The 19,372-nt window shown below is 55.7% G+C and overlaps 7 protein-coding genes across 7 annotated transcripts; 4 read left to right on the top strand and 3 right to left on the bottom strand.

Moving 5' to 3' along the window:
* Positions 1-2,239: 2,239 nt before the first annotated feature.
* On the top strand, positions 2,240-2,984 carry CDEST_07749 (uncharacterized protein; the record flags this gene model as incomplete). The annotated part of the gene is made up of 2 exons (XM_062923908.1): positions 2,240-2,292; positions 2,558-2,984. The coding sequence occupies 2 exons, from the start codon at positions 2,240-2,242 to the stop codon at positions 2,982-2,984; spliced, it is 480 nt and encodes a 159-aa protein (XP_062779959.1).
* A 1,386-nt stretch (positions 2,985-4,370) lies between these two features.
* On the top strand, positions 4,371-4,814 carry CDEST_07748 (uncharacterized protein; the record flags this gene model as incomplete). The annotated part of the gene is made up of 2 exons (XM_062923907.1): positions 4,371-4,403; positions 4,557-4,814. The coding sequence occupies 2 exons, from the start codon at positions 4,371-4,373 to the stop codon at positions 4,812-4,814; spliced, it is 291 nt and encodes a 96-aa protein (XP_062779958.1).
* A 79-nt stretch (positions 4,815-4,893) lies between these two features.
* On the bottom strand, positions 4,894-7,855 carry CDEST_07747 (Putative TRAM1-like protein). Its single transcript, XM_062923906.1, has 4 exons — positions 7,465-7,855; positions 6,986-7,299; positions 6,633-6,920; positions 4,894-6,582 (listed from the first exon to the last, which is right to left on the bottom strand). Exons 1-4 carry the CDS (start codon positions 7,700-7,702, stop codon positions 5,977-5,979), a joined length of 1,446 nt encoding a protein of 481 aa, XP_062779957.1. The 5' UTR covers positions 7,703-7,855; the 3' UTR covers positions 4,894-5,976.
* A 3,205-nt stretch (positions 7,856-11,060) lies between these two features.
* Positions 11,061-13,010, top strand: CDEST_07746 (uncharacterized protein). Its single transcript, XM_062923905.1, has 3 exons — positions 11,061-11,934; positions 12,031-12,204; positions 12,276-13,010. The coding sequence occupies exons 1-3, from the start codon at positions 11,761-11,763 to the stop codon at positions 12,765-12,767; spliced, it is 840 nt and encodes a 279-aa protein (XP_062779956.1). The 5' UTR covers positions 11,061-11,760; the 3' UTR covers positions 12,768-13,010.
* Positions 13,011-13,066: 56 nt separating this feature from the next.
* Positions 13,067-15,350, bottom strand: CDEST_07745 (Putative septin, P-loop containing nucleoside triphosphate hydrolase). Its single transcript, XM_062923904.1, has 7 exons — positions 15,135-15,350; positions 14,900-14,975; positions 14,706-14,822; positions 14,562-14,649; positions 14,361-14,498; positions 13,839-14,306; positions 13,067-13,756 (listed from the first exon to the last, which is right to left on the bottom strand). The coding sequence occupies exons 2-7, from the start codon at positions 14,970-14,972 to the stop codon at positions 13,510-13,512; spliced, it is 1,131 nt and encodes a 376-aa protein (XP_062779955.1). The 5' UTR covers positions 14,973-14,975; positions 15,135-15,350; the 3' UTR covers positions 13,067-13,509.
* A 352-nt stretch (positions 15,351-15,702) lies between these two features.
* CDEST_07744 (Putative WD40/YVTN repeat-like-containing domain superfamily) lies at positions 15,703-18,109 on the top strand. The gene is made up of 4 exons (XM_062923903.1): positions 15,703-16,656; positions 16,713-16,751; positions 16,810-16,907; positions 16,960-18,109. The coding sequence occupies exons 1-4, from the start codon at positions 16,548-16,550 to the stop codon at positions 17,887-17,889; spliced, it is 1,176 nt and encodes a 391-aa protein (XP_062779954.1). The 5' UTR covers positions 15,703-16,547; the 3' UTR covers positions 17,890-18,109.
* On the bottom strand, positions 18,087-19,313 carry CDEST_07743 (Putative RNA recognition motif domain, nucleotide-binding alpha-beta plait domain superfamily; the record flags this gene model as incomplete). Its single annotated transcript, XM_062923902.1, has 2 exons — positions 19,094-19,313; positions 18,087-19,032 (listed from the first exon to the last, which is right to left on the bottom strand). The coding sequence occupies exons 1-2, from the start codon at positions 19,147-19,149 to the stop codon at positions 18,087-18,089; spliced, it is 1,002 nt and encodes a 333-aa protein (XP_062779953.1). The 5' UTR covers positions 19,150-19,313.
* Positions 19,314-19,372: the final 59 nt, after the last annotated feature.

Below are 19,372 nucleotides of genomic sequence, written 5' to 3'. Positions count from 1 at the left end.
AGCCAACCAAGGTCGTCAGTAGCAAAAGCGAAAATGGTCTTTTACTGCTTGTGCAAAGGCTAGCTGAGAGCTTCCAAGGTTTTTTCCTTGTCGAGGTTGGCTTCGAGAGACAGGGCTGTATGAAGCAACCCGTTGGATTGTCTGTACAAGATGAAGGAAGAAGGAAAGCAACGACAAACGTGTGCAAAGGAGACACGGGAATGAAACTGTTAGTGCCGTTAAGGAATGTTGTTTCGTTGTGAACGGCGCACAAGCAATAGCTACGGTAGCAAACATGTTTTCTACTCAGCAGTATTACTCACGTTGGAGAAAACAGAGAAGATTGCAGAAACGCAAGTGTTTGTGCTAACAAAGGAAAAGCCAAATATCTGTACAGAACAAATGAGATGATCTAGGGCAAGGAGACGAATATCCCATTTTTGAGGCAACAGCTCCGAGCTAAACAACAGAGCAAAGTGATAAATAGATGGTCACAGGTCCCAGTTAGAGTCTCAAATCCCCTTCTACTTCACTTCTATATCCTAGTACTCACAGATGTGCAAGAAATTCAAGAAAGTCACCAACTGATTGATCCAATGAGGGTTATAAGATATTGTGGTATTTCCGCATCTTGCAGGATTATCTAGGACTCGTATGCAGCCAAGGGCATGACACAGCAGGAGTTCAGACATCCAAGTTCACAATGATGAACTGTCCTACCTACCATTATACATGCTTCAGCTGCCTAAGCTATATTCCAATCAAAGCCCTATCATGGCACCCCAGGCCTTATCTTGGAGTACTTTAAACGAGAACATTACATGGACTCATCTTGGGAGACCAGTTTTACAACAGCCGAGCCCGAATGGGGCGGATTCTTCCGCGAGAAAGACGCCGATACCCTGCGAACCGGCCAGATGGTAAATCAGACCGCAAGATAGCATGGTGGGCCACTAGAAACGATACATTCACGTCGACATCTCTCGCATCAATTACAGCGACGGCGACGGAGGCAAAGACGACGCCAGGAGACGTGCTGCCCGAGAAGAGGTCGAAGCCCTGGACTCTGCAGACCCTCCCGAGAACGACAACACTCCTAGCCGTTACCTATCGAACACCCCTGTCCGACTCTGTGCCCCCAAAAACAATATCATGCCGTGTACGGAAAGTGACGACCGGTCTCGCGACGCCCTAAACATCTTCCAAAAGAAGCGGTTTCGAGCAGATGACGATCACGATCCCTCGGAACAATTCTTTTGCGAATACAATGATACATTATTCTCAGGGGGACGTGGCGGGACGAATGGCGGAGACGGATGGCAGAGCCCGGAGGGCCGTTCGTGACGTCCCTCCGTCCCTCCCCCGGGGCCGGGGCCGTGTTTCTCCACTCCAGCGGCCCGTGGCCGGCTCTGGCGTCAACCGACTTGCCGTACGCTATTGGAAGTAATGCAGCCCGACGGCAAGCGATTAAAATCGCAGAGCCTGGGCGGTCTACGGAAGCCTGGGGGCACACTCAAAAGAAAGGTTGCAAAGGAGTTTGAGGGGATCCGTAAACCCACCCAGCCCCCGGAATTGCGCCAAATCAGTATGGCGTCGTCCGTCAGGGAGGAACTCGAGCCAACAACCTTGAGAAGGTTTCAAATGCTGTTGTTGCCCCGACAGCCGTATATAAGCATGCATATCGAACGATCAGACCAACAATTGGTCACTTTGAAAGTTTATGTTGGATTCGAACCCACGACCTTTGGAGTCTAGGCGGTCAGAGGGGCGGCCGGGCCTGCCAAGGCCATAACCTTGAACGGGCAACCCACCCGAACACCAGCACTACTACAATCAACCGATCGATTCGTGCCACTATTCACAAGCCTGCAGCCTGTGCCAACATTTTACGTATTTTACAGGAGCCTAGAAAAATATCAGTCTGACGTGGAGGGGCACGCCTGGTTATACACTTTCGCAGAAGAGGCGGCAGCAAGGGGTTTGTCCCTCTGTCGCGCTACTTGAAGTTATCAACAAGGGTTTCGTCCCCTCGATCACCGACGCGTCTTTTACGCTATCATCAACATCCTCAATGACGAAAAATAGCATGAACAGCTTGGAGCTTCGCCGGGCCCGGCTCACCCGGGACCAGGAATATCAGGCTATCGCCGACCATATCCAGCAGTGGAACGCCCGGCATGACACCGGTGAATAGGAGGGCCGACGATTGGTGAATCAACAAGCCTGGTTCAGCCCGAAGTTCGTCAGCCCGCTTGATGCCATGGAGGTCAGGGACGCCATCGCTAGCTTTAAGACCCTGCCCGGTGAGTACAGGTAGCCAGCCAAGCTGCCTTGTAGCACCTTCTGAGGCTTCTTCTTGCACAATCTGCACAAGGGCGACTTCACCATCCGCGCCGGCACCTTCGAGACCTTTACGGCAGGACGGATAGGCGCCCGGAACGGCCGAGCCACAGGCAGGGCTTGGAACCACTAGGAAACAGCGGCTGTTACGGCGGACGGCGGGGAACCCGGCCGGCCGCCGACCTCCATAGCTCCAAGGGCCAGGCGGTGGAGCTGGAATGCCCGACTGATCGGAAAGGACCTCGTCATCTACGACACCTTCCACAGCCGGACGTGACGCCAACGGCCCGGATGCAAGACGCTTTCCGCAGGCACAAACGCCACCTGCTGGCGGGACCAAACAAGAGGAACACCACCGCGGCCGGTCTTTAGTATTACACCGGCCAGCTCTCGTCCTGGCCGGAGAGGAAGACGACGCCCGCGACAACTACAAGGGCCATTTTATGAAGTGTCTTGAACCTGTCAATCCCACTGGCTCAGAAACGAGAGCTTCTGGCAGCCACAGCCAGGATGGTGCCACCAACAGGAAGCTTTCCAGAACCCGGCCTGAACTTGCTTTGTTCACGGCGTCGCCGGGCCCCAAAGGTCGAACTCTTTACCCGGCCCTTCTACGCCTTGGCAGGCTACCTGCGAAACATGCCTCGCGAAGCGCAGATGGACCATAGTATCCTTCTCAGCAGGCGACGCTAGGGGTGACATCCGCGTTGGCACCCCCTAGATGCTTGGGGCAGAACCCCCCCCCAACTGTACTTATGGTTAGGGGGAGATAGCATCAGACTCTATCGACGACCAGTGCGCCAATCTTGGTGTCTTAGTTGCAGGTTGAGAGTTGGAATGCATCACCAAACTGCGTCGGGTGATGGAAGCGTAAATCCAGATGAGAAGCTTGTGGGAGGAGTTGTGGGAGTAAACCATAGGGTCTCCCAGAAGCAAGAGCTTCCCAGCAACAGCCAACCACTTTGGGCAGTAAGGCATAACAAGAGAGAGAGCAACTGTGGGCTGTTTCCCACACCCAATGGCCCTCAGAAGCTCTCCTCTTCTGTCATTGCCCCAGTGCACTGGCCCAGACGTAGCAATTCACGAAAGACCAACAAGAAGCTGCTCAAAAGCTCGTACAATTTACAGGAGCAAAATCAGAACAAGGTCGGTCTGAACTCTGATTTGGAACTCCGGGCCCTGCACAAGACAAGCAGAGAAGATCCGAAGGTCAGAAGGACCTCGCAAGGCGAGGTGACCAGCCCGCCTACAAAAGTCGAGATGTCGGGGGTTTGTCGTTGACCGACAGCGGTAGAGTTGTCTATGTGACGAGCTCACACGTCCCCGAAGCTCTGCTGAGAGTATGGTATAAGAGCAGACTGGTGTTTGGAGTTAGCCTGGTCCTGTTGCCTCTCACTTCAGCGGCCGGTTTTAGTCAGGTTTCTTAGATCCAGGGTTGCGAAAAATGACCCAATGCATTCTGGGACCTTCGCCGTTCTCTACTCCGGCCACGGACGACGAAGCAGCCTGGCAAAGAGCTGAGGTTGAGGGAAGAACCAGTTCAAGCTGCCGGGTGCAGAGGAAACCCTAGGACTGGAACCACCAGTACACATCGACCCTCGAAGAGTGCCTTGAACATCTTCAAGTCAGTTGGCGATGGCACGCTGCTGGCCGGGCAAGCCACCACAACAACCCTAGAAAATTATCGTATCCCGATGAAAGCTTCCAGAAACTCCCCACTACATAGAGGGGGGGGGGGGGGGAATCGCGGTGAGGAGTGGGATGTGGTGGTTTTAACCATAGGTTGGGGGATTGATCGATTGATCCCCCCCCCCCCCCCCCCCCAACCTGTGATTATCGAAAACAGGAAGATGATGAGACTGGCGGCGGCTGGGAGTTATCCTATGGGCCGTGTAATTCGGCGAGCGGTTCAGCTGCCAGTAACACTCGTCTCTGTTCAGCGTAGTCGCTGCAGACAACGAGCTACACGCTTCGCCACGGATACCACCGCGGTGGCCTTCCTCCACACGATGGGTCGCCTTTTATTACCGGTTTTATCGTACCCCTTACGATAAATGTCCTTCGCCCCTTACATCCAGACGCCAGAAGTATGAGTCAAGCAACAACCACTACAAACAACCCGAACCAACGCAGCCGCGAATAGCTACATCTTCGGACCGCCCAACACCACAGAGATCCCCTCCGTAACTGTCGGGATCGAACCCACGCCTTTGGGTGGCCCTGGATTAACACTGCCCCAGGCAGAACTGGCCGTCCTCAGTATGGTGCACCTTGAAGAGTTTCCCGAACTCCCCATGCCCGACCACGATCGCTGGCCACCCCTTTCTGAGCCGCCTACGCTTGTGGACGAAGACAGCCTCACAACGGCGCTTATCAAAACCGTGTGGGGAACAAGACCTCCTTGCCTCTCGACCAGGCCAGTCCAAGGGGCCAGTCCTCGGCCAAAGCCGCCGAAGATCTCCAACCGCGTGCCACCTCCCCTGGCCTTGGACCTCTAGGAGCACTATGGTTTCTGACTGTCTTCAGGCTTGTTCATTATGCAGAGCAACGCACTCATAAGCTTCTCCAATCTTTTTCAGATAGATGCCATTCGAGAATAAGGAACGTCGTCAAAATTGTCTTCCAGAATAGCAAGAAACGGCGTTTACGTACGCGTTACCGTCGAGGGAGGTGTTCAGTGGCGTCACCTTCCGATCGACAATGTCAACAACCGTCGTTTCTACAAGTCTCTGGCCGTCAACGTACGTGCCCTTTAAGACTCGAGGTGCAGACGACATCATACGACCCGTACATTCTCCTGTCGACGGCCAACGGGGCCTTTTACAACGGATCCAAAAACCAACAAAAGAGTGCAACTCAACGTTCGGCCCGACATCGCATACGGTCTCAAGATGCCCGGCCGAGTACGGATCCCAACTTTAAGCGCTGCGGAACCGGGCCCTCAGTACTCGAGCATTCGCCATCATGGAGTTCAAGAGAAAAGGGAATGTTCGCCGGGTTCGTCAAAGACCTCCAGAAAGACCTCGTTTACAACTATGCCCTCCGCGCCAACACCAGGCGCCAATGACGCACCTGGCGACGACAGCAACAACCTCAGCATCAGTTTCAACTCAACACAACAAATATCGAGGAAGAGAGCAGGAAGACATGGCATTTCTCTTTCTCAGACCCCTTCTGTCAAATGAAACTCAATGTCTGTATTCCTTGACCATCGAAGTGCTCAACCGCAGCAAATCATCATGCAAGAGTCGCACTTGAGAAGCCGATTCAGGACTACACATTGAGCGAGCACATTATGATTTGCATCATCAACTCAAAATTCTTTTCATTCGTTTCTTAGACCAAGTCCAACTCGGCAAAATCCCTACCAAGACGTGAGATGTTGACCTTGTCTTTTTTTCTTCTTAACCCCACGGGTTCTCTTCTCGCAAACGCAAAAAGTCAAATGTCATCTATGCCTGTGTGCCCGCCATCCAGGCGTGCACTATGCTCTAGCAAAGTACGTGAAAATGTGGCGCCGCAGTCTTTCCCGACCATGTGGACCAATTCTGTTAACTCCTCTCCCGTTCCCCTATACATCAGCTCGTTGTATACACCGGACCACCACCCCCGCCCGGGTTGGAATCGTTGTATCCTTGGGGCGGCTTCCAGTCCTCAGATTTAGTCGACCTGCTTCTCGCAGCCGATTCTACCAAGCAGCTCTTTGCGATCGCTGTGGCCCGGCAGACTGACGCCCGAGGAGCTTGCCTGCCTCTTTATGCCCGTTCTCCGCTCCCAGCTCTTGAGGTCAATGTCCTCAACGCCAACCTCCTCCTCCAGAGCCTGCGCCTCCTCGTAGACGTAGTCTTCCTCCTCCTCACCCTCGCCCTCATCGTCACTGCGGGTGTCTTCGGCGTTTCCGCCGCGAAGGACCTTCATGACGACACGCAGAATCATAAAGAACCATCCAATGGTAATGACCTGCAGAACAAGAAGAGCGGAGAGGAAGGACCAGCGGATGGTGGAGTTCCAGCAAACGATGCCGTCCGTCTTGTAGAAAGGCTCCAGCATCCAGCTCTTGCCTTCGGGAATGGGCAGCGGTCCGTCCAGGTTGGGGTGTTGGCCGGTGTAGCACGAGTCGGGGATCTCCTCGGGGATATGGGTGTGGATGGACCAGCACACCATCAGGTAGAAGACGTGACGGGCCATCAACCACGACAGGACAAAGGCGCCGAACATGAAGTCGCAGAGAGTGTTCAGCCCGACGTACTTGAGGCACTTGGCGAGCTGTGAACGGTTAGCGGATGTAGGATCAGACATGGAAGACTGTAACATACAGGGAAGAAGAGATCAACAACGTCCATGAGAACAAGAATGAGGTTTCCGACGCGGGTCTGGTGATAGCTGTAGCAGGCGGAGATCAGGGTGCAGGTGATGATGTGGTGGGTGAACATCTGCCAGTGGTCCTTGCGACGCTCCTCAATGTTGATGACAAGAATCTGCTGCAGCCAGAAAGCCCACTGCGCGAGGATGTAGAACTTGGTGAGGCCGGGAAGCTCACGCTGGGGCCAGTTCGTCCACAGCTCGCGGAGGTTCAGCCAGTAGGGAGACGACTTGTAGATGTACTGAGTGGCCCGTTCCGTCAGCGATCAACACCAAAAGGCTCTCGAGAACTCCCATGAGGACTTACCATGCCCAGGGGCCAGAAAACCATGTAGTAAATCAGCAGCCAGGCCTGCTCGCTGAAGCGGGTGAGGTCCTTGCGCTTCTTGATGCCCCAACCCTTGGCCAAGGGTGCCAGCACGTATTCCATGGTAGCGGCGCGCAGGCCGGTGAAGAGGACGATGCAGAAGGCGAGGAGACTCGAGTCACCGAGGCCGGCGCCATACAGGCCAGTTTCTTGGTTGTAGTAGGACAGAGTGAAGAACTTGACCGTGTGAGGCTGCGCCTTTGGGATGAAGAAGTGGGCGAGAAAGAGGAGGGCCAGGAGGTTGAAAGAGAGGCCTGACGACGGGACGTGTTAGCTAGATCCATGGTCAAAGCAAGGGTAACTGTCTCTTTGCGATGGCTGCTGCGGTGTCACACAGGAGAGCTCCCGGTGTGGCTTGAAGACAACAAGTGTGGGGTAGAGGGGAGCAGGTCGAGAAAGAGGCACACAAGACAACGTACCGACTTGGTTCTCAACCATCCATCGGCTCAGCATCTTCCAGGCGCTGTCGTCTGTCCTCCTGACTCTTCGGATAAGCACAACGTTGACGTTGTTGTGGCCTTGCTGGTAGAGGGGGCCGTTCATGAGCTTTAGCTGCTTGGTGCTGGCATTCCGTTGGATCTGGGGGCCGGAGGAGCTGGTCCTCACGGGCTTCTCGAATGTTGGCGACGAGGCCTCGTTGCTGGCGGTGTCGCTCATGGCGGGCGACGGAGCTCCAATTGGAACTCAATGCAAAGACGGAAGAGAGCGGCGACTCGCAATTGAGGTCGGGAGGGAGGCCGCGATGCTTGGCGAAGGCTGCGTTGTGGTTCAGGGCGTTGGTGTTCGCCGGGTGTCAGTCTAGTCCACAACCTCGGGTACGGAGCGCGATAACGAAGGACGCCCGCTATCTAGGCGTGGTCGAGCGGGAGGGCGCGGAGGACGCAGGCACGGGTCTCTTGATAATTCCGCAGAGCGCGAGAGGTCGTCACGGGCGCTCGTGGGTTCGTAGTCGAGGGGAGAGGAAGGGAGGAGAGAGGGGGGGGAGAAACGAACGTCCTAGGCGGATTTAGGGAGGTTGAAGATGGAGAGGATTGAAGTGGAAGTGGAAGGGCAACGTCGCACAGAATGGACAACAACAGCAGGATGGACAGGACCGGACGGTACAGGGATGGTGCGGTACCGTATACAGTTTTGGTGGCGCCCAAGGTACCTGGGTCAGGATCTGCTCTGTTGCTCCAGAAGGTGCTGGGATTGCTGGGATTAGGAGTGCAGCAGATGCGCTCCGTGTGGATGTGAGTGTGGATGCGGGTGTGGTGGTGGTGGTGGTGGTGGTGGTGTGGGCTGAGGCGGCGCTTTTCCAGGTCTCTTCTACTCAGAGATGGTGCTACTTGTGCATGTGCGGTGGTTTGTGGAGAGGCGGAGGGAGAGGAAGAGTTAAGGCTTCGACGAGAGTTGCTTTGGAAGAGGAAGTGCAAGTGAAAGCGGATCAGGAAGAAGAGCGACAGTGGCTGGGGGTAGTTGACTTTGGGAACCTCTAGATACCTGTTTGGACAGTTCAGTGTCCCAGGGCTTAGGGGGAACACGCTTTGCCTAACAGAAAACTTTTGGGATCGAACCAGAAATTGGCAGCGTATGGAAAACGCGTAAAGCTAGAGGTAGCGAGGTACCATTTACGATTTACCAAGGGGGGTCGGGCGCGGCTATCTCTCTCTCTCTCTCTCTCTCTCTCTCTCTCTCTTGCACCTTTTCCTCCTAACAGCGAGCCCATCTTGAAAAAGAAATAGGAAAAAAAGGACTCGCCCCACTCACTCTTTCTTTCCTTTGCGTCCACAGTCCCCCAGGGGAACGGACGACTTGGGGAGTCTACCTACCAGAGCATGGCCAAGTCACTTCCGCTGGGTTGGTTTAGGGGAGGCAGAGAGAGGGGACGAAGAAGAGGAAAGAGGAGGGGAGGGGTGCCCTTCAAGGGGCATCAAGCATTCTCTCTCTCTCTCTCTCTCTCGCAGTCCGTCTATCGTAGCGCATACGGATACCGATCGAAACACCCCAAAAGTCCATCAAAGGCGGTGAGCGAGCCCAGGACGACGACGAAAAAAGACATTTGGCCTGCCACCCACCAGGACTCGGGACATGGAAGGGGCACGAAAAAAGGGACGCTGGACATGGAAAGGGATGTGGGCAGGGCCACTCGAGGCAAGGACGGAACTTGGAAGATGGACAGGGGTCGGGCCAATGACAGCCTCAGGGTTCTTCATGCCCTGGTCCGAGGCGGTCGGTACGTACCCCGGTTGCAGCACGGAAGGGGGCCCAAGTGGTGGTGGTGGTGGTGGTTATAGCTATGGTGGTTGGGGACCCCTTATCCCGTTCAAGTTTGCTGCAGATGGAATTGGACGGAGCTTTAAATTGTGAAAAGAAGATGGCCCGGGGAGCCAACAAACCATGCATCCTTAGTTCAAATGTCCCATGGATGAGGTGGCAGGTGCTTTGGTGAAGCCATCTCCGAGGCTGAGATGCTGAAAGCTGAGGGACCTGACAGCACAGGGTATAGCTATGACAGTGAGAGTGAGAGTCAGGGTGAGAGTGAATGTGAGAGTGACAAACAGAAGCGAGAGAGGGAAGAAGGGGGGAACAAGATGGGAGCGGGCCCCTCCCGCCCTCAACAAGTTTCAACAGTGTCGAGCCATTGCTCCAATTGGGTTCCTCTGGTTTGTTCGCTCCTCTCCTCGTTTCCGTGGAATTAATTGGCTTCTGTCGTCTTTGGGGGTTGGACTGCTAGAGGTGCGCAGTGGCTCGCCTCCAGCAAGCCATTTGGCAAAGCTGCATGCAACTCAGAGAGCGAGAGAGAGAGTGTGTGGTGGCATTGACAATCTTCATCTTGCAACCTGCACCATCTTTAAAATGAAGTGATTTGCCCACCCTAGCCTCTTATTGACGGTTTGGTGTATATGGCGCTCCCTGTCAATCATGCCACCACTCTCTTGCCATTGTCCTTATTTGTTTTTTCTTGCTCTTCCCCTCCGACCAGTTCCCATCGTGTACTGGATCTGCAGGCTGCTTTCTGGCTTCCTGTCCAGATATTTTCCTTTACCCTCAGACCCCCTCTCTACCCCTATTTTCCTCTCATCTGTGCGGCCAACAATGACAAAAAAAAGGCACATAGCATCAACAAACGTCTCCTGCGTCCTTGACACCGCCTGGACTCCCGACGCCTGGGCCAAGGAAATCCGCCCCGTACCTGACGAGGGGGGATCAGGTACCGCTACGCCCACACACCCACAGCCTCCCTAGCACCCCTCCCCCATCACACGCTACCTACAATGGCGACATGCAGCTCCCATTTGCCAGCTTTCGTTGTGTACGGAGTAAAAAAAAGCTCGCACCGAGAACGAGGCCGCCGCTCGCCGGCCATGTGGCTGCTTCCTGTCAGAAGGCTATATCTTTGAGAAAACGGACTTGCGCATCGATCGAGGGGGGTCGCGAACCGCACTCCGCGCGTGTCCGATGCACCCTGATCTCTCGCAATGTTTTGTCCTGGCCGGCGGATCTTGACCGCTCGCTGTCCGTTGAAGATTCCGTCATCCGCCCGTATGCGGCCGACACGGTCACCAAGCCCGAGTAGGTATCCGGTACCACAGACCAAAAGGTACACGCGCACACACGCACGATACATGATGCCCACGCACATTTCACACCCGCGTATCCGTGATGCGAGGCGACGTCGTAGAACAGACGATGACGGTCAGACCCTTGCCCATCTCAGGAAACACGCTTGCTCTCTCACCTCCGTCTTCCCGTCCTCCATGCTGTGTCCACTAGTTGTTCCGTGCAGCAATCTAGAAAAGCAAAAGGAAAAACTTGGTACTTGTCAACTCGACACTCAGCGTTTCATCCCATCTGGTCGAGTGTCGTCGACGCTGGTCGGAATAGTCGACCGACCGACTGACCGACCGACCGACCAACAGACCGACCAACAGACCCGACCGCTTCTTGCCCCAAGATCACAATGTACTTGTAATGAGCGATGTTGCAGGAGAGAGTTGCCGACATCAGACCACGCGTTTGCCAAGCCTACGGCCACTCAACTAAGGTACGTTGCCAAGGTGGTCCCTCTTAAGTCGTACAGGTACACAATATGAAGAAAATCTACGGCCACTCAACCAGCATCGCCAGAGCCGTGAGGCGACTCAAGGCAGATCAACAAAGTACGGATAACCCTGGTGTCCGTCGTTAGTGTTTGCGCTTGCTGCCAAGTCCATCCAGGAATAGCACCTAAGGATCTAGGAAGGTGCCGGGTGCTCTGTGCCCATTAGAGTATTAACATGTTCAAGAGCGTGTCGACCTGCTACTCACATAATGTAACCTTCTAAGAGATATATGCAGTGAGAAGAAAAGAACCTGAGGGATGTCTCCCGTGGATTCTGCAAGCCCCCTTTACAATCACATGACCCCACTTGCGCCACATACTACCCCAGACTCAGCCACGCAAAGTTGTTGGTCATGTAAGCAGAAGCAGTGACCGTTCGCAGCACCCGTCACCCCACATGATTCCACTCGCCCCCCGTCCTGACGACACCACCTCCCACTCCGGTGCTTCCTTCAAAACTCCATAGGCATCCAACACCTTCCGAAGCCTTCGCCTGATATACCCTTGACGACATCCCATCCCCCGACCTTTCACACACAAAAGAGCCTCGGTACCCGACGTAGAGAAGACCCCCCAGAAGGTCACTCGACCCACAAACTCCCACGCCGAACGACAGCAAAGAAAACGAGAGATGGCTTCGAACGCAAAGTACGCCCCGGCGCCGACCCAGGACCCCGATGAAGCCTCGAGCTACCAGGCGCCTCCGGCCTACCAGGCCGAGCCCACCGCCGCCTCCGACACGGATCGCCTCTTCGGCGGCGGCGCCCCGCGCAGCAGCGAGGATGACCTCCCGGATGACTTCAAGGTGCGTTCCACATGGGCCTGCCTGTCCAGCGACTCTCTAGCGACGCGAGACGTAGTCGGCGTCCAGTCCAGCCTCACTAACACCATTTGAAAACAGTTCGGCGGCTCCGTGGCAGAGGCTACGACCGACATCCGCAACCAGTTCATCCGCAAGGTCTACGCCATCCTCACCGTCCAGCTTCTCGTCACCGGCGCCGTCTCCGCCCTCAGCTTCTTCAGCGATGGCTACAAGAACTGGATCCAGGCCCACCCGGGTTTGGTCTTCGCATCCGTACGTCTCCCGTGCCTCAAGTCTCGCCTGGGACTGCGTCGATTACAATCAAACTAACTCCTATCCCGCAGCTCATCGGCGCCGTGGTCATGATGCTCCTCACCTTCTGGAAGCGCAAGTCCTACCCGACGAACCTCCTCTTCCTCTCTGGCTTTACCCTCATGGAGGCCTACTCCATCTCCGTTATCGTCTCTTTCTATAAGGCTGGCATCGTCCTCAACGCCGTCTTCCTCACCGCTGGCATCTTCATCTTCCTCACTGCTTTCGCCTGCCAGACCAAGTACGACTTCACCTCCTGGATCCCCTACCTCGGCGGCGCCCTGTGGGGCCTTGTCCTCTTCGGCTTCATGTACATGTTCTTCCCCTACAGCTCCACCGGAGAGCTCGTCTACGGCGGCATCGCCGCCCTGATCTTTAGCGCCTACATCCTCGTCGACACCCAGCTCATCATGCGCCACCACCACGTCGAAGAGGAGATTGCCGCTGCCATCAGCCTGTACCTCGACATCATCAACCTGTTCTTGGCTATTCTGCGCATCCTGAACAGCCAACAGAACAACTAATTTGCTTGCTGTCATTCTTGTTTCAACGGTGCCAAAAGAGTATGAACGTGGCAGGCAAGCGGTTTGGTTTGAAATGGGCTTATTGCGATGTGAACTTGGGCTTCGATGCTGCGTAGTTGGGTGTATTGATAAGACAGGAGGAGCTTGAGATGTCACTTGGTGGTTCATAGTCGTTTGGGTTCCATTCTGCAGTGCCTCCTCCATTCATAGTAAATCGATATAATCACGTCTCATTACATACCTGCAATGAAATCACATCACACACACACTGGGTCACGGTGAGATAACGCCCAAGGCTACAGAAGCGGTAAAGTAATTTGATATCTGCATTAGAAGTCCACTAATAGAAAAGAGAAATGGGGGCGTTAATGAAAAGGGCTACAAAGACACGGCTGGAAAGATGCGGGCGGGTAGCGTGGTAGGGATGACAGAAACAGATTGATGAGCGGTAGGTGGTCCGCACGTCCCATGTCCCTGATGCCGGCCCAAAGACCTCTCGAACCACCGCCCCAAAGAACGTACACCGCCTCTTCCCGCACTCTACCCAACCGGTAGCCTCTCCCAGTCGTCGCATTCGTAGTAGACCTTTTTGGGGTTTTATCTTCGTGTCAAGAGAAACGAACTCGCATAGGGGAATAGTGTTCTTTCTCTGTCAACACAGCACGGAAACCAACGCCAGTATAGAAAATGACCAACGTCGCAGTTTCGGGGGTAACCATAAGTGGGGGCCAGAATTGGTGCATTAGTTGGCTTCGTGGTCGCCGTTGGCCTCGGCGGGGCCGCCAGCTGCTGCAGACTGTTCCCTCTGCATACGGGCCTCGATCTCGCGAAGTTGGGACTCGCGGGCCAAGAGCTCCTGGCGCTTCTCGTTGATCTCGCGCTGGACCTTGATCTCGATCTCACGGAGCTTCTCCTCCTCTCGCCGCAGCTGTTCCTCCTTGAGGCGCACAGATTGGGAGGCGAGGTCCTCGGGGTTCATGGACGAGTCACTATAGTGTTATCAGTATACTGCACGACATAGAGCCAAAGAGGGAGGGGGGGGGGGGGGGGGTGGTAAGGGAGAAAACGTACACTCCAGCACCGCCCTCAACAGACTTGCTGAGCTTCTCGGTACGGTAGTTCTCGTAGAGGAAGTCGTGGGTGATCTCCTTCAGATCAGCCAAGTGGCTGTGAAGAAGAGCAGAGCGGATAGCAAGAAAGTCGGAGTGGCGAGGGTTGTCAACCTCGACAACACCCCAGGGGTACTGGCGGGCGCGGACGGCACGGCCGCCAATCTCGACAACCTCCTCGGAACCGACAATGGCGAACGGCATCAGACCTCTCAGCTCAGCGTTCTCCTCGACAGTATCCTCATCATCTTCCTCGATATCGTAGGGGAAGTTGTAGACGGGGATGCGGTAGTGCTCGATGTCCTCCATCACAAGTTTCTTCGACTCGGCGAGCTCCGCCGGGGTCAGGGAGTCGGCGCGGCCAATGACAGGAATGACGTTGGCACGGGGGGCAAGACGCTTCATGAGCTCAATATCCAACTCGCGGAGACTGGTGTTGTGTCAGTGGCAGTCCACGCAAGACGGAAACGAACAATGGGCTTACCCGTGGCCGGTGGGCGTGATGAAGTAGAGCATGGCGTGAACCCGGTTGTCTCTGAAACGGGGGTTACGCTTGATACGAGACTCCTCGGCGAGAATGTCGTCGTATTGTCTCTCGAGGTAGCCGACGATCTCTGCGAAGCTAGACACGCGCGTGTTAGTATCGACGTGGGCATTTGTTTGCATTGTTCTCCGGGCGCCATACCTGGCTTCATTGTCGATCTGGTCACCGAATCCCGGGGTGTCAACGATGGTCAGGGAGATACGGGTACCCTCCTCGTCCAGCTCTAACTCTGCAAGGTGGTCAACATTATGCTTCCTTATTGGATCCGACGTGGTAATCACGCACCGACAGTGATGGGCTTGATCTTGACACCATCCTCGACAGAGGCGGCGTTGGGGTCGTCCGCCTCCTTGTGGCCGAGGACGCTCTTTCCGCAAAGAGTGTTGACAAAGGTGGTTCTTCCTGTGAGATGGAGTGTCAGTCAACGGAACTCCGAGTTCGAGTGGACGCTGGATTGTCCAGCTAAGGGGGAGACGTACCAGTGCCTGATGCTCCGCAGACCATCAAACAGAACTGGATTCCCTTCTTCACGTTCTTCTTTCTACGGATCATCTTCTGCGAGGTCGAAAGCGGTCAGCAACGGCACATCTCGGGGAACGTAGATGCATTGGGGCTATGGCGGCTCCGTGGAGTCGTGGGGGAGGAATCGTCGACGGGGGCCGGAGTGGTGTAGCAGTAGTAGTGGTAGAATAGGGAGAGGGTAGGCAGACGTACGACGGTGACGGGGACTCCTAGTGTAGAATGAGGTCGGTCAAGGAGTCGTCGAATACTTCAACGACTGAGGCGGCAAAATAAAAGAGTGGTGATGATATCGTGTCGAGGGTGACAGCGAGCGTCGTGTTCGTGTCGGGGTTGAAGGGGAGCAAAAGGACTGCTGGATCCCAAATGTCGTTGTTCTGGAATGGGACCTGGGGGTCGGACAGGTGCAGGTGCTAAAGGGGACGGGAGGGTCTTGACCGACGGCTGTTGGAAAATGCAATTTCACACAAAATGTTGCGGCAGGACGTCCCCAAGCAGCCCCCAGCCAATTGATTTGCTTGCTCCTGCGCGCCCAATTCAGGGGCCAGCAACTCCCCGGCCCACGCTCCTTTCCCCCAAAATTGGCGCTAGGCCTGACTGGGAAAGGCAGAAGTAGCGGGGTATCCTCGGGCAATTTTGGGGGAAGAGAGGATAGATGACAGGTCACGAGACTGGCGAGTCTCACTGCTTGGCCAGTGCTGAAGCTTTCCACCGCTTCTCGGACTGTCTGTAGATACCTATTTACCTACCTACCTACCTAGGAAGCGACCGTAGTATACAGCTGGCAGCGCGTTACAACAAAACATATTTCGCGGGTCTGAGGACACTGGGTAGCCAGGTGGCAAACAGCTGGCGGTGCCACATTTGCAACTGCCTCACCACCCAGATTACCTATGCATTCATCTCATCTACCAAGGACCTACGAAGGTAAGCAAGGTACTGTACAGTTGCCGGCCGCTGCGCCTCCGTACATACATACCTTCATGTACCTTAGCTGTACTGCAGCCCTTTGCGCGGACAGAACGGACGATACGTACCTCATTTCCAGAGCGTCCCAGCCTGACTTCACTTCTCTGCTGAGACACAGCCCACGAGGTCTTGTTTGCGAACACCCGCCTCGTAGTCTTTTCCCTGCAAACCATTGCCCGTTTGAGGCTCTCTGTCTCCCTCCCTTTTCCCTCTTTCTTTGTGCCAGCACTCTGGCCGTTTGCTGACTGCATACTGTACAACTGCCAATCTCCGTTGCTTGGTTCCAGCCGTTTCCTGACTCGAGCCGCCCGCCGAGCTGACTCCGACCGGACGCCCTAAAGCCTCTGCCGCTGCTAAATAGACCATCCCATCTCATATTAACATCATCGCCGACGACCACCGCCTAGCTAGACGCTTTTCTCTCCCCCGAGAGATGCACTTGTCAAGGATGATATCATAACAAACATCTTCAGAAATAGCAGAACATCGGCTTGGCCCGCCGGCCTTGCATCCCTCCTCCCCCCCGCCTCCCAAGCTCCCATCTCCCTTGTTGCCGAGCCCCTCACTGTCACACAGGCCACGGCGTCATCAACCCGGCACGGCACGGCGACTTACAGGCACGGTGTCATCTCGGTCACTATGAACACACGCCCGCCCATAGAGACGGCGGCCTCTACGGTGGTGCTGTCCGCATCCTTTAACAGTGATGCCAGCTGCTTCTCCGTTGGCCTCAACTCGGGAATATGCAGTAAGTCGTGGTTTGAGTGGTCTGAGAAATGGGGATATGTCCCTAACAGCATGCAGTCTTCCACACCAAGTCGTGCCTTTTGAAGGCATCCAGAGGTTTGGCGCATTCTATTTTCGTATCCAACCTCAAGGACAGAGCTAAATCTTAAGCCAGACTTCAATGCCGGCATTGGCCTTGTCGAAATGATGGGTACGACGAATTACCTCGCCCTCGTCGGTGGTGGCAGGCAACCCAAGTTTAGCACCAGTAAAGTACGTACCACACGCTTCATTCCGTCAGGAGCTAAACTCATAAACTGTACAGACAATCATATGGGACGACATGAAAGGGAGGGTCGCTATAGAAATCGCCTCTCTGACCCCGGTGCGCGGCGTCCGTATCGGCCGCAACCGCATCGTCGTCGCGCTCCAGAACAGCGTCCGCGTCTACTCGTTTGCTAAGCCGCCCGACCTCCAGTCAGTGTACGAGACCACGGACAACCCTCTCGGTCTTGTCGCAATGTCAGACAAGACGATTGCATTCCCGGGCAGAACGGTCGGCCAAATCCAACTTGTCGAGATCGGTACCGGCAACGTCAGCATCATCCCGGCCCACTCGTCCGCTCTCCGAGCCATTCAACTGAGCCCGGATGGCGAGCTGTTGGCCACAGCAAGTGAAATGGGCACGCTGATCAGGGTGTTCGCAACCACCAACTGTGCTCGCTTGGCCGAGCTGAGACGGGGCGTCGATCCCGCAACCATATTCTCTCTCGGCTTCAGCCCCGAAGGCACCAAGTTGGCTTGCACGTCGGATAAGTCAACACTGCACGTCTTCGACGTGCCGCATCCCAAGAAACCCATGACCGCGCCGACGAGCCCGACGGCATCGCAGATGGCAGGATCGGGCATCCTCGCGGGTCGGCCAGCTGACGACGGCAAGGGGCGATGGGGCTTCTTGGGAAAGATCCCGCTGATGCCGCGCCTGTTCTCAGACGTATACTCATTCGCGTCTGCGCCGTTTGAGGCCGGCGATGACCCGCTAGTCGGCGGACTGCCCTTGTCGGACCAGACGACGCTCGGGACAACGAGGCCCCAAAAGGGCGTCATCGGATGGATCACCGAAGACAGTCTTGTCGTCATCGGCGCCGGACAGGACGCCAGGTGGGAGAAGTTTGTGATATCCAAGGGGGAAGACGGACGACGATACGTCGTGCGAGAAGGCTGGAAGAGGTATTTGGGCAGCGCGTCGTCATGAGCGCGACGGAGAGCTGTCTATCTATTGTTTGCTGAACTCTCTTGGGAGTCATGTGTGTACTAAGATCATGGCATGGCGTTTTATCTGGAGTTAATCAAAGGACTAGGCAGGCATTCAGGGGTATCAGCGATAGCATCGCTTCTATTTATGAAGTAAATGTCTTTTTTTTTTCAAAGTCGTGTTTTTCTTTCCAGAGATCAAGGCGACCTGCTCCGACTCCGTCTTCTGTGCCGCCGCTCATCACCACGATCTTTGTGCCGTCCGTGATGGCGCTCTTCCGATCCGAGGCGGTCGCGATGCCGGCGCTCCCTCCGCTTGTCATCCTCCCCGCCCTGATCCCCTTCCCGCCTCTCCCTTGAGCGGTCCCTGTCCCTCCGGCTCCTCTCGTCCCGTTTCGGATCTCTTTCGCGGGACTCGTCCCGCCGTCTGTGGCGCCGCGAGCTGCTCCCCTCGTCGTCCCTGCGATCCCTGTCGTCCGGCGTGTCGTCGCGACGTGACCTCCTGCTCCGGTGCCTGTCTTCGTCGCGATCAGCATCCTTCATCTCCTCGTCGCTGTCGTGTCTCCGTGACCGATGCGACCGGTGCCGATGCTTGTGCCTCTTCTTCCTGTCCGACCTGTCGTCCCGCCGCCGCAGCGCCTCCTCGATCTCCTTCTTCTTCTCTTCGATCAGGAACCCCTTCATCGGGTCGTCCTCGTCGTGGTCCCGTATCAAGAGGGCAAGCTCCCTCTCCTCGGGCAGCATCGGCCGCGCCTCCTTTTCTTCCTCTTCCGACTCCTCCTCGTCCGTCTTGTCCCCGGCCTCTTGCTTCGCGACGGTCGCCCAGTCGACCTTGCCCTCGTCCATGTCCTCATCGTCGCGGAACTTGTAGCGCGCGTGGTCGACACTGATGAGTCGGTCCTTTATGGTGGCGCCGCCGAGGTTGTCGACGGCCAGATCGGTACTGCGCTGGTCCTCGTACTTGAGCCAGCCGAAGCCCTTGGACTTGCCCGTCTCTTTGTCGCGCGCCAGCTTGAGCCAGACGGGCTCGCCGAACTGGGAGAAGACGGTGATCACGTCGCCTTCCGACATCTCGTAGGGGAGGCCGCCGAAGTATATGTAGGCCGTGTCGCGGTAGTCGACGTGCCAGGAGCCCTCGGGTGAGCTTTTTTGGGTGTCAGCGCAAGGTTCTGGGAGTTGGAGGAGAGGGCGCACCCGAGACTTACATTCCATTTTCGATTTCTTTCTTATTCAACGCCTGAATGGCGCGAATTTTGTTCATGGTGACAACCAGTATCGAGGCACCCGTCTGCTCTGGGGCCAAAAAAATCGCCAAGCTTCAAGTGAGAAGACTGGTGGTGTTAGATGCTACTCAGCACATAGGAAACCTGCAAGGCTGAAAGAAGGCTCGTCGAGCTAGCTGAAGCTCCACGGGGAAAAGGTAGCACGGTCGGTTAGTGCGTCATCTCCCCAACCCCCCTAATGCGCCCCAAAACGACCCTTGA

The sequence above is a fragment of the Colletotrichum destructivum genome, chromosome 5 (assembly GCF_034447905.1).
Source record: "Colletotrichum destructivum chromosome 5, complete sequence".
NCBI lineage: Eukaryota > Fungi > Ascomycota > Sordariomycetes > Glomerellales > Glomerellaceae > Colletotrichum > Colletotrichum destructivum.
This window is presented reverse-complemented; position numbering and strand designations above follow the sequence as displayed.

Bases quoted from the DNA above. Each gene is read 5' to 3' on its own strand.
- CDEST_07747 (XM_062923906.1), bottom strand. From the start codon at position 7,702: ATGAGCGACACCGCCAGCAACGAGGCCTCGTCGCCAACATTCGAGAAG. The intron at 6,921-6,985 runs GTAAGTCCTCAT...CGGGCCACTCAG, and splicing joins TTTTCTGGCCCCTGGGCATG to TACATCTACAAGTCGTCTCC. The intron at 6,583-6,632 runs GTATGTTACAGT...AACCGTTCACAG, and splicing joins TTGTTGATCTCTTCTTCCCT to CTCGCCAAGTGCCTCAAGTA.
- CDEST_07746 (XM_062923905.1), top strand. From the start codon at position 11,761: ATGGCTTCGAACGCAAAGTACGCCCCGGCGCCGACCCAGGACCCCGAT. The intron at 11,935-12,030 runs GTGCGTTCCACA...ATTTGAAAACAG, and splicing joins ACCTCCCGGATGACTTCAAG to TTCGGCGGCTCCGTGGCAGA. The intron at 12,205-12,275 runs GTACGTCTCCCG...CCTATCCCGCAG, and splicing joins CGGGTTTGGTCTTCGCATCC to CTCATCGGCGCCGTGGTCAT.
- CDEST_07745 (XM_062923904.1), bottom strand. From the start codon at position 14,972: ATGATCCGTAGAAAGAAGAACGTGAAGAAGGGAATCCAGTTCTGTTTG. The intron at 14,307-14,360 runs GTAAGCCCATTG...ACACAACACCAG, and splicing joins ATCACGCCCACCGGCCACGG to TCTCCGCGAGTTGGATATTG. The intron at 13,757-13,838 runs GTACGTTTTCTC...ATAACACTATAG, and splicing joins GTTGAGGGCGGTGCTGGAGT to TGACTCGTCCATGAACCCCG.
- CDEST_07744 (XM_062923903.1), top strand. From the start codon at position 16,548: ATGAACACACGCCCGCCCATAGAGACGGCGGCCTCTACGGTGGTGCTG. The intron at 16,657-16,712 runs GTAAGTCGTGGT...AACAGCATGCAG, and splicing joins CCTCAACTCGGGAATATGCA to TCTTCCACACCAAGTCGTGC. The intron at 16,752-16,809 runs GTTTGGCGCATT...ATCTTAAGCCAG, and splicing joins CCTTTTGAAGGCATCCAGAG to ACTTCAATGCCGGCATTGGC.